Source organism: Mesoplodon densirostris, chromosome 13 (genome assembly GCF_025265405.1).
Source record: "Mesoplodon densirostris isolate mMesDen1 chromosome 13, mMesDen1 primary haplotype, whole genome shotgun sequence".
In the NCBI taxonomy this organism is placed as follows: domain Eukaryota; kingdom Metazoa; phylum Chordata; class Mammalia; order Artiodactyla; family Ziphiidae; genus Mesoplodon; species Mesoplodon densirostris.
The window spans coordinates 67,971,546-67,983,672 of NC_082673.1; the positions used below are offsets into that span (position 1 = coordinate 67,971,546).

General features: G+C 34.2%; 1 protein-coding gene across 3 annotated transcripts in view; it reads right to left on the bottom strand.

Moving 5' to 3' along the window:
• Nucleotides 1-12,127, bottom strand: part of CSMD3 (CUB and Sushi multiple domains 3) — a 1,097,518-nt gene that overhangs the window by 144,972 nt on the left and 940,419 nt on the right. For all 3 annotated transcript variants that reach the window (XM_060116495.1, XM_060116494.1, XM_060116493.1), the window contains 2 exons: nt 3,920-4,016; nt 1,672-1,776 (listed from right to left, as the gene is read on the bottom strand). In XM_060116495.1, the coding sequence (XP_059972478.1) occupies nt 1,672-1,776; nt 3,920-4,016 (202 nt within the window). The remainder of the gene's footprint in view (nt 1-1,671; nt 1,777-3,919; nt 4,017-12,127) is intronic.

Here is a 12,127-nt window from a genome sequence, read left to right on the forward strand (position 1 = left end):
ATTAACTATCCCTATTGTGGTAATCATTTTGCAATAGATACATGTATCAAATCAACACATCATATGTTTTATTTATTTATTTATTTATTTATTTGATTGTTTATTTAATTGAAATATAGTTGATTTACAGTGTTGTATAACATTGGGGTGCATGCATCTTTTTGAATTTTAGTTTTCTTTGGATATATGAGGAGTGGGACTGCTGGATCATATGGCAACACTATTTTTAGTTTTTTGAGGAGCCTTACTGTTTTCCATAGTGGCTGCACCAATTTACATTCTGAACAACTCATATTGTATATTTTAAACTTACACAATGTTATATGTTAGTTAAATCTCAGCAAGCTGGAAAACTAAAACATTTGCATCATGTTCATAAAAGAGGCTGGTTTATAGTTTTACACTGAGACAATATTGGAACCTATGGTATACGCCACAAAAAGTAGATGGAATAATTTAAATGGCACTGTGATTACCTGGTTTTTAAAGATTTGGTAATATTTCTGTGTGAAGCCTTTTGGACCAGGTATGTTTTTTTTTGTATTTTATAATTATTGTCTATATTGGTCCTATGATAATTGGTCTATTTAGAATATCCGTCTTTACTAGTGTCAATTTTGGTAAATTTCACAATGCATTTTTGTTTATTTCTTCTTATGGTTCATGCTGATTTACTTTAAGAATTGTTGTTGTTATGTCATTTGGTGCAAAAATACTCAAAACTGGAGTTTTTGTTATGATTTGTACTCTCCATGATAACTATAAAATGCTCTTGTTTATCAAAAAAAAAAAAGTTAAGTGTTGGTGAGAATACAAAGAAATTAGAACCTTTATACAATGTTGGTTGGAAGGTAAAATGGTATAGATACTGTGGAAAACACTATAGAGGTTCCTCAAAAAAATTAAAAGTAGATCTACCTTATGATCTAGCAATCCCATTTCTGGGTATATTTCCAAAAGAAATCAGAATCTCAAAGAGATATCTGCACTCCCATGTTCACTGCAGCATTATTCACAATAGCTAAGATATGGAAACAACCTAAATGTCCATCAAGGGAGGAATGGATAAAGAAAATACATTATATACATACAGTGGAATATTATTCAGTCTTAAAAAGGAGAAAAAATTCTGTTGTATGTGACAACATTGGTGCACTTGGTGGACATTATGCTCAGTGAAATAAGCCAGACACAGAAGGACAAATGCTACATGATATCACTTAAATGAAGTATCTAGAATAGTCAAACTCATAGAAATATAAAGTAGAATGTTGGTTTCCAGAGGCTGAGAGGAGGGAGAAATGCGGAGTTGCTGTTCAATGGGTATAAAGTTTCAGTTATGCAAGACGGATAAGCTCTAGAAATCTGCTGTACAACACTGCGCCTATAGTTAACACTACTGTATTGTGCACTTAAAACTTTCGTTAAGAGGGTAAATCTTATCTTAAGTGTACTGACACTTAAAAAAAAAGAAAATGTAAATTCTGATGAAAATAATCAGAACTTTATACATATAATTTTGTAGTTGAAGAAACACTTCAAAATCTTAAGAAAGTAAGCCCAAATGTTCTCTTTTGCAAAGTCCATTAACTTTCTATATTCAGAAAAGTAACATTTAAAATTAATATAAATTTGTTCTTAATTTTCCTGAATAGCACATGATATATTTACCTGTGTATTCAAGGTGAAATCCTGCAGCAGAAACACTGATGTCTGATTGAAAATTTAGATATAGATTATTAGATGTGCTATTCAAAAGATGGGGAATTGTTGTTCCTGAAACGATAATTGAAAAAGTAGTTCAGTGATCACATAATAAGTATTATTAATAAAACTAAGTTAACTATTAATTAGCCAATTAGTTATCACTGAAATTATATATTAGTAAAGTGTTTTACAAAATTTTTAAATAAAAATATTTCTCACATATTTGTCTTTCATATTACTGTTCTTGACTATCTCCAAGGAGACAGACCTTCGAGAGCACATTAGATTGCTCCCTAAAAATAGGTACGAGCAAAAAAAGAAGGCTGGTGAAAATCAAAGCAGTAAATTTTACTAGTCACCTAAAATAACTATTTTGAATTTCATGTGGATTTCAGTAGTTCATGTACAAGCTAATAATAAACTTAGTTTTAAAGTCTGCATGCGATTTTTATGGTATAATAACAAAATTTTGTATGGGCTTAAAGATATATTCATTTATTGGCCTTTATTATGATATTTAAATATATACATTTATGTTCTATACCAGATCAAGTACCTTGATGTTTCTTACACCTTGACAGCAAAGCTGGTAGTTAGCATTCAAAACGATGCCAATTATGAACTAGTGTCAGCCTTGTCTCTTAGCAAATGCTATATAATCGTGTTCTGAACTTCGACAGGAAATCAAGTTTAATTATTCAATTACTGAGTTGAAAATATAACATATCTGCTTGAACCAATTACTTCTTGACTATTTGACATTGAGTAATAGTTCAAGATCCTTAATTTTACAATTCAAGCAGTTTCAAAAGACAACCATAAAAATAACTGTCAACGGTCTCAAGATAAAGTTCAACAAACATCTGAGTTGATAGTGTTGCAAACAATTTTTTTTGTAATTTTCTAGTTACTTCACACTTTACCTAACTCTACGAACCTTAATCACTGAGTCTTCTATAGGAGAAACCAGGACAAACTCATTAAAGAACACACGATTGCTTTTATTTTCCCCCCTGAACTTGCTCTGTCTATAGCGTCCTAACTGAATCACTGAAGACAGAGGTAAACAGAAACTCAAAGGTCACTCAGACTGCCTTTGGTCTCTGAGGATCTTAGTGATTAATAGCTCTGACTCTGGAGTCACACCAGCTGGGTCCCAGTCTCATTCTAACATTAGCTGTACGACCTCGGGCAACTTAATTTCTCTTAGTGTCAATCACCTACCAGGACTGCTAAAAAGATCAAATGAGGAAATGTACGACAAGCTTCATGCAGAGCTAGCATTTGGTAATCAACAGCTGTTATTATTTATCACTTTCATCATCTTCATTATTGTATTTATTATTCAGAAAGTATTACACCTCGTCTATTATAGACAAATGAATACTCAAAAATTTATACAATTTTTCCAAGAAAAATTTCTCTCTCAATCTATATCTAAAATATTTTTAATCTATTAAAAACTTAATACCATTCAAAATTCAGTATATCTGAAATATGTAAGTTTATAGTTTAGCTATGTTTATATTTCTAGAGTTAAACACTATAATCAAAATTAAAGTAAAAGGTACAGTTAAAATTAAAACTTCATTTTATCCTAAATATTCTATAAGAAGCTGTTAGATAAATGCATAAACTACCTTTAAAAACCATAACAAATTTTAAAACTTTCTGGTCTTGGTACATATGTATATAGTATGAATTTTATATAATTTAATTCATTTCATAGAATTAATTTTGTATTTTCTTTATTCTCACTCAATGGTACCTTGTAGCATTTACCATGTTGTTACATAGTCTCTATAATTGTTTTAATGGCTGCATAACATTCTATTAAGTGAATATACCATAATTACCAAGCACTGTCTAATTTTTCACTATTACTACTCATCCTTTTTTTTAAGGGAGAGGGGCATACATACTATTCCTGAACCATAGCTCAGCTAAAAATAATACTAGTAACACAAAAACATCAATAAATAATTACACAAATATAGTAACACTACAGTAAGGTCTTAAACATCAATTTCAATTTCATTACCTTTAAAGACTTTCAAACTTCTAAACTTGTAATTTAGTTCATTGCATATAGTTTGTAAAAAGCAAAATTAAAACCACCAAGTCAGAGTTCTAGGGAGCTCTTCAAAGAGAGAGAGAGATCTTACATTCCTAATTATAATGTATTTTAATTAAGCTCAGCTCTCTCATTTACCTGAATAACTTCCAAGTCTTGGAGCATTGTTGTCTCCCCCATCATAAAAGTCCAGAGAATCCCAATTATGTTCTGTAGCAAAGCTGACAACTTGCACCTATGAAATAATAATTACTGGTAAGAACACATACTTTTAATGAGATACATATACTATAGTCTACTTATCTCCTCTGCAAGAGAGAACTTAAAGCCTGGACCATATCATTGTGGCCCTTCATGGAAGGACTTTAACAGAACTGATCTTTGCCTTTATGACACTGGCCTACATGCACTAACTTTTATAATAAAAGCCTCTGAGGCATCTAGGAGTGTTCACTACGGTATAACATTGAAAATGTCCGTCACCACCTCAGCTTTGGATTAATCTAATGTCTTAGTGCCTGGAATCTGAATCAAGGCATGTTCCAAAACAGCTGTTTAACTTTTTTGTTTTGGAATGTTTGATTCTTGTCAGTGACTGAGTTTTCTCATTTGCTTTACCTATTAGGGAATAACCAGATTTGTGGTCCACATTGAGGACCACATAAGCATATAAGACTCTATAATATATACATTTTTTGAACTAGGTTTATCCTGGATACATTTTATTATGTTTTACTTTGCATAACCTTTGCTAAATTTCCTGTCTTTATTTTATTTTTAAAAATTAACATAATAATCCACTATGCACATATTTAATAAATTTCAATATGGATAACCAAAAATCATACTTTATTACTGATTTGGGTACATCTTTTAAAGATTATTTTTATAAATAGCTATATTTTTATAAATGGCATCGTAATAACTAAATCACTGTGAAGGTCCATTAAGTTGATAAGGAAAATGCTGGAGTATAATTCTCTCATGTCTATTAAAGTTTATTTAAAGAAAGAGGCATGTGTTCTTTTGTTGCACTTCACTTGGCACAGCTTGAGCTTTTGCAAGAACCCAGAAAACCCTCACAACTGTGGATGTTATCTATTTTTCTTTATTATATATTTTATAGTTTAGGAGGAGGTAAAGGAATAGCCTTACTAAATTTATTTTTATTTAGCTAAAGTCTATTATAGATGTAAGCATCACACTCATTCACTAAGTACTTCTAACAATTGCATTCATTAAAAATTTCTTATCCACAAAATAGGCCTTCATCATTCTTCCATTCAAATGAATGCTGGAGCCTCTTTTCCAGGGATGAGTGCCACATGGCAACAGATACCCTGCCTGTGTGACAGGCATTAGGCCCAATGGCAATGTTCCAGGACAGAAAGATGATTGGAATTAAGCTGTATGATTGTAATATAACCCCCGACTCCTTAAACAATGGTCAATTCTCTCTTCATATCTGAATTTTCCTTTCCTTCAATTCAGGAAAATAAAAAGTCACATTTGGCTTTAAAAAAAAAAGAAAGAGAAAATAAAAGTAAGGATTCTTGCAAGAGTTGACAATTGAGATAAGCAAAATGTATTGAGCAGTTTTCCACTGAAAGATACTGAGTTAGTAAAAATGTAGAGGAGACAAGCCTTGAGGGAGATTTAGTGACCCATCAGTAATCTAACTTAGCCACAGTGGAGGGTATTCACACAAGAGAAAATAGGCATGCAAACTTAGAAAAAGTAGAGAAAAGTTAGAAAGAGTAAAGGTTCTGGATAAATACAAGAAATATTAGCGTTAGAATGCCAGGGTATACAACTTCCTGGCTCCATCTACTCACTGGCATGTAACCTGAAAAGAATTGTTAATCTCTCTGTGCCATAGATTTCTTACATAAATCACTGTAATAAAGGTATATAATTTATAGGTTTGCTGTGAAAATTAAATGATTTTACCTTAGAATAGTACCTAGTGTGTACTGAGGATTTAATGCATCTTAGCTAAAGAAGGGAATGAGAGAGAAGGGCTATAAAGACTGAATACCAGCATAATAATTGTGCAATTGAGGAGTATTTCATTGAAGGTTTTAGAAGGTGGATTGAAGGAGCATAATCAGGACTGTGTTTTAAGTAGGTATTACTGAATTGAGTGAAGAAAATAAAAGTGAAAAGACAACTTTAATGTTTATTGCAGTAGTCCACATGAGAAGCAATGAAAGACTAAATAAAGTAGGTTAGTAGGCAGGAATGGTAGAAAGGGGGACCCAGAAGTCACATCACATGTGTTGTTATAGGGGAAATTACTGGATTTTGTGTGATATGAATAGGAGATGGAAATGACAGGAAAGATTTTAAAATAATTTTTTCCCTGAGTTATTGAGATCAGAGGGATGACACAAACAAAAATGTAGACATCCTCAGGAAAACCTATTACCTTGGAGACAGGAAGAAAATCTGTTTAATTCTGGACATATATATATGAATATGGCTCCCAAAGATATCAGATCCTGATCTCTTGAGCCTGTAAATATTGCCTTGTACGGAAAAGGGTCTTTCAGATCTGAATAAACTAAATATCTTGAGATAGGGAGACTATCCTAGATGATTTAAATGAGCTTTACATGCAGTCACACGTGTTCTTATCAGATGTCAAAAAAGATTTGACACAGACAGAAGAGAATGCAGTGTGATCACAGAAGCAGAGATTGGAGTGATGTGGCCAGAAGCCAAGGAATGCTGGCAGTTACCAGAAGCTGGAAGAGGCCAGGAGAGGAATCTTCCCTAGAGCTTGAGCAGAGGGGAGAGTGAATGGTGGTGGGAGAGCAGCCCTGTCAGCACCTCAGTCTCAGGGCAGTAAAACTGATTTGGGACTTTTGGCCTCCAGTACCATGAGAGAATACACTTCTGTTACTTTAAGCTGTTGAGTTTAGGATTTGTTACAGAAGTCACAGAAAACTAATGCAGTTTGCCCCTAGGATTCTGGGCAAATTGTGAATGTAGTTTGGCATATTAAACACACAGAGGGTATAGGAGACTCAAGTAAATGGCTGAGGACCCACTATGACAGAAAGCCAAATGAGAGTCCAGTAAAAGACTTTAAGTCTTTTACTTAAAGGAGCAGCTACAGATTCAGTGTTCAGAACTTTAAATTAGATGGAGTTGCCCATTATGACAACAGGATAGCTTTATGAGGTAATGAATTTCCAATAACTAAAACATGGTATCCCTCATAGAAACATGCAAATCACATTTTACTTTGTTTGGATGATTATACTGACTCATTATCATCTCATTCTACAAATTGACACAATTAAGTAAACAACATTTTTTAAAACTGATTCATCACATAACAATTGCTCTTTGCTTGGTAACTCTGTTACTGTTAAATGTAGCTCCTTTGGAATTCTCCCTCCAATGTACCTTGCTAAAATAAACAGGGAAACAAATGAATACACTCCTCTCCACACACTTTTCATGTAACAGTAATACAACAAGTTCATTTATTTGTTGAGGTTATTTCCTCAAAATTCTCAATCACCTATCTTATTTGTAACTTTTTCAGCATTCCAAATGTTTTTTCTGTTCTTTCCACCAGTGGTTATCCCATTTCATTTCATATATGATTTATTGAATATTCAAATAATTCTTTATTCACACACATGTTTAGCCCAACAGAATAAAATAAGTTAAACACTGCTTTAAATCTGGTGTACTAGCCAGCTCGTTTGTAGGCGAAGTTAGTGAAATTTTAAATATGTCATATACTGTGTGTGTGTGTGTGTGTGTGTGTGTGTGTGTGTTATAATTTTTTATGATTTAGTGACATGTCTAAAATTAGCAAACACTTAAGACGTTAATTAGAAAAAAGCTCTTGGTAGTTATATAGAGTATTTTAAAAAGTCCAATATGCTTCACACTCTGTAAGTTTGATAAATGCTCTGCTAAACTCAAATTTTGTTTTCTAATGTACAATCATTAAACACATTGCTTCCTCAGTGAAAGTTTTTTTTAAAACATCTTTATTGGAGTATAATTGCTTTACAATGGTGTGTTAGTTTCTGCTTTATAACAAAGCGAATCAGCTATGCATATACATTTATAACCATATCTCCTCCCTCTTGCATCTCCCTCCCTCCCTCCCTATCCCACCCCTCTCGGTGGTCACAAAGCACTGAGCTGATCACCCTGTGCTAGGTGGCTGCTTCCCACTAGCTATCTATTTTACATTTGGTAGTATATATAAGTCCATTCCACTCTCTCTCAGTGAAAGATTTTATAGTGTCATTGATACAAGTGTCCGGTTTTGAACAGTGTTTGGCTAAGGCAGTGATATATCACATAACATTATCTGCAGATGTCGTATTGGTCCATCATGCTATGGACCATCACTCCTTAAAGTGGCTTAAAACTCCACACCTTTTGCAGGTATTCATTGGTTCATTCTAAAATATTTACTGAGCACAGACTACAAGGCACTGCGTTAGCTGCCAGAACAGACTTGGTTACTGCCCTCATGAGCTTATAGGTAATTAAGTAAAAGCAGTAACATGTGACAGGTGTTACGATAAGGAAATTATAGGGATCTATGAGAACATATAGCAAGAGGACTTAATGTGGTATCAAGTTCATGGAAGTTCTTCCACAGGAACTGTTTTTACCTTGAGACTGAAATAATGAATAAGAATAAGCCAAATAAAGGGAGATGATGGAGAGTGTTGCCAGCAGAGGGAAGAACATTCACAAAGGCCAAGAGGCAAGAGAGGGAGAGCCAGTTTGCTATAAAGAACTAAAACAGAGGCAAGAAATGAGGATAAAGCACAAAGGTGTAATCAGCTATGTTGAGGAGTTAAGGATAGCAAGGATAACTGATGTACTGTAAAGTAGGAAAGTTACAGCATTAGATTTTTTTTTTTTAGAAGATCACTCTCTTTGCCCTATGAGGAATAGATTGGAGGAGAATACGAACCCAGGACAGGGATGATGGCCACTTAAACTTGAGTGGTAAAAGTGTGGATAGAGAAAATAGACTTACTTGAGAGGTTTGTGAAAGACAGACCTGACACAGTTCTTTGTGCAGTTGGAGACAGAAAAAAAATCACCAAGGTTGTTGGCTTGTGCAACTGAATGGTTAAGGGATTCATTCTGAGACAGACCACAATGTGGAAGATTCACAACTTTGAGAAGAAAGTCATGAAGACAGCTTTGAACAGGTTGAATTAGAGATGTTAGAAGTTTAGCTCAAAATGTTCAGTGGGCAGTTGGATTAATGGCATGCAGCTTAGGTGAAAGGTGTGGATTAGATATTTAGGTTTAGAAATCATCATTTATTCAAACTATTAGAGCTAATCAATGAATCTGGTAAAGTTGCAGGATACAAAATTAATGCACAGAAATCTCTTGCATTCCTATATAATAATGATGAAAAATCTGAAAGAGAAATTAAGGAAACACTCCCATTTACCACTGAAACAAAAACAATAAAACACCTAGGAATAAACCTACCAAGGGAGACGAAAGACCTGTATGCAGAAAACTATAAGACACTGATGAAAGAAATTAAACATGATACAAACAGCTGAAGAGATATACCATGTTCTTAGATTGGAAGAATCAATATTGTGAAAAGGACTATACTACCCAAAGCAATCTACAGATTCAATGTAATCCCTATCAGACTATTAATGGCATTTTTTTACAGAACTAGAATAAAAAATCTTAAAATTTGTATGAAGATGCAAAAGACCCCCAACAGCCAAAGCAGTCTTGAGGGATAAAAATGGAGCTGGAGGAATCAGACTCCCTGACTTCAGACTATACTACAAAGCAACAGTAATCAAGACAGTATGGTACTGGCACAAAAACAGAAATATAGATCAATGGAACAAGATAGAAAGCCCAGAGATAAACTGACACACCTATGGTCAATTAATCTATGACAAAGGAGCCAAGGCTATACAATGGAGAAAAGACAGTCTCTTCAATAAGTGGTGCTAGGAAAACTGGACAGTTACATGTAAAAGAATGAAATAAGAACACTCCCTAACATCATACACAAAGGTAAACTCAAAATGGATTAGAGACCTAAATGTAAGACCGGACACTATAACACTCTTAGAAGAAAACATAGGAAGAACACTCTTTGATATAAATCACAGCAAGATCTTTATTGATCCACCTCCTAGAGTAATGGAAATAAAAACAAAAATAAACAAATGGGACCTAATGAAACTTAAAAGCTTTTGCAAAGCAAAGGAAAGTACAAACAAGATGAGAAGACAACCCTCAGAATGGGAGAAAATATTTGCAAATGAATCAACAGACAAGGATTAATCTCCAAAATATATAAACAGCTCATGTAGCTCAATATTAAAAAACAAACAACCCAATCAAAAAATGGGCAGAAGACCTAAATAGACATTTCTCCAAAGAAGACATACAGATGGCCAAGAAGCACATGAAAAGCCGCTCAATATCACTAATTATTAGAGAAATGCAAATGAAAAATACAATGAGGTATCACCTCACACCAGTTAGAATGGGCATCATCAAAACATCTACAAACAACAAATGCTGGAGACGGTATGGAGAAAAGGGAACCCTCTTGCATTGTTGATGGGAATGTAAATTGATACAGTCACTATTGAGAACAGTATAGAGGTTCCTTAAAAAACTAAAAATAGAATTACCATATGACCCAGGAATCCCATTACTGGGCATATACCCCAAGAAAATCATAATTCAAAAAGTCACATGCACCCCAATGTTCATTGCAGCACTATTTACAATAGCCAGGTCATGGAACCAACCTAAATGCCCATCAACAGATGAATGGATAAAGAAGATGTGGTACATATATACAATGGAATATTACTCAGCCATAAAAAGGAATGAAATTGGGTCATTTGTAGAGACGTGGGTGGATCTAGAGACTGTCATACAGAGTGAAGTAAGTCAGAAAGAGAAAAACAAATATCGTATATTAATGCATATATGTGGAACCTAGAAAAATGGTACAGATAATCTGGTTTGCAGGGCAGAAATAGACACAGATGTAGAGAACAAATGTATGGACACCCAGGGGGGAAAGTGGTCGGGGGTGGTGGTGGTGGTGTGATGAATTGGGCCATTGGGATTGACTTATATACACTGATGTGGATAAAATTGATGACTAATAAGAAACTGCTGAATAAAAATAATAAATAAAATAAAATTCAAAAAGTCAAAAAATAAATAATTAAAAAAGAACTCATCATTTATTCAATCCTTCATTTAAAAAAGATGTTTTCTGTTTATCTACTGTGATTCAGGTCCTGGACATCATCAGCACATAATGGTATTTGAAGCTGTGAAAGTAGACAAGGTGGCAGAGAGAATGGTGTAATGTGAGATGGACAAAGCCCACAGAATCTCACAAACACCATATGTGATGAAGTGAAGAAGAGGAGATCATGTTCCTAGATGTAGAAGCAGAAGCCATACATGTAGAAAAGAAAACAAAACAAAATCCAAGAGAGTATTGGGTAGAATGGAGGGAAAAGGTATTTTAAGAGTGAGGGGAGAGGGCTTCCCTGGTGGCACAATGGTTCAGAGTCCGACTGCCGAAGCAGGGGACACGGGTTCATGCCCCGGTCTGAGAAGATCCCACATGCCGTGGAACGGCTGGGTCCATGAGCCATGGCCACTGAGCCTGTGCATCCGGAGCCTGTGCTCCGCAATGGGAGAGGCCACAACAGTGAGAGGCCCGCGTACTGCAAAAAAAAAAAAAAAAAAAAAAAAAAAAGTGAGGGGAGAATGGGTAGGATAGAATGCTGCTAACGAAATAGGAAGGATGAGCAATTCAATGGATTTAATGGCATGGGTCCTCAGTGATCACTATAAGAATGACTCAAATAGAGCATTGGATGCTGAAGCCACATCGCAGGGAGTCAGAAATAGAGGATGAGAACTAGAGGGGAAATGCCAAGGGCATTATTATTTTAAGATGAGATAGAAATGGTCAAGCTGACGTCACTATATAAATGCTCTAGGATAATCTTCATAAATGTATAGGCATATGATATAGTAAATGTTCTAGGAAAGTTTTAAAGGTATCACCTTATTTCAGATTGTCTGGACAATCCTAAAATCTTTATTAATTCTACCAATAATAGGATAGGGTTGATTGGTTATCTTCGAATTTTACAAGTTGACCATAAAATAATAGTACAACTAGCCAAATATAAGCAGTTTTTTGATTGTTAATGTTTTTAAAACACTGAAAAAGTACATTTCAAGCTTTTTCATTGATTTATTGGCCTATTTTATACCTGACGCCTCAAGTATTTTTTTTGAATTTTCTGAAAAGTTATAAAG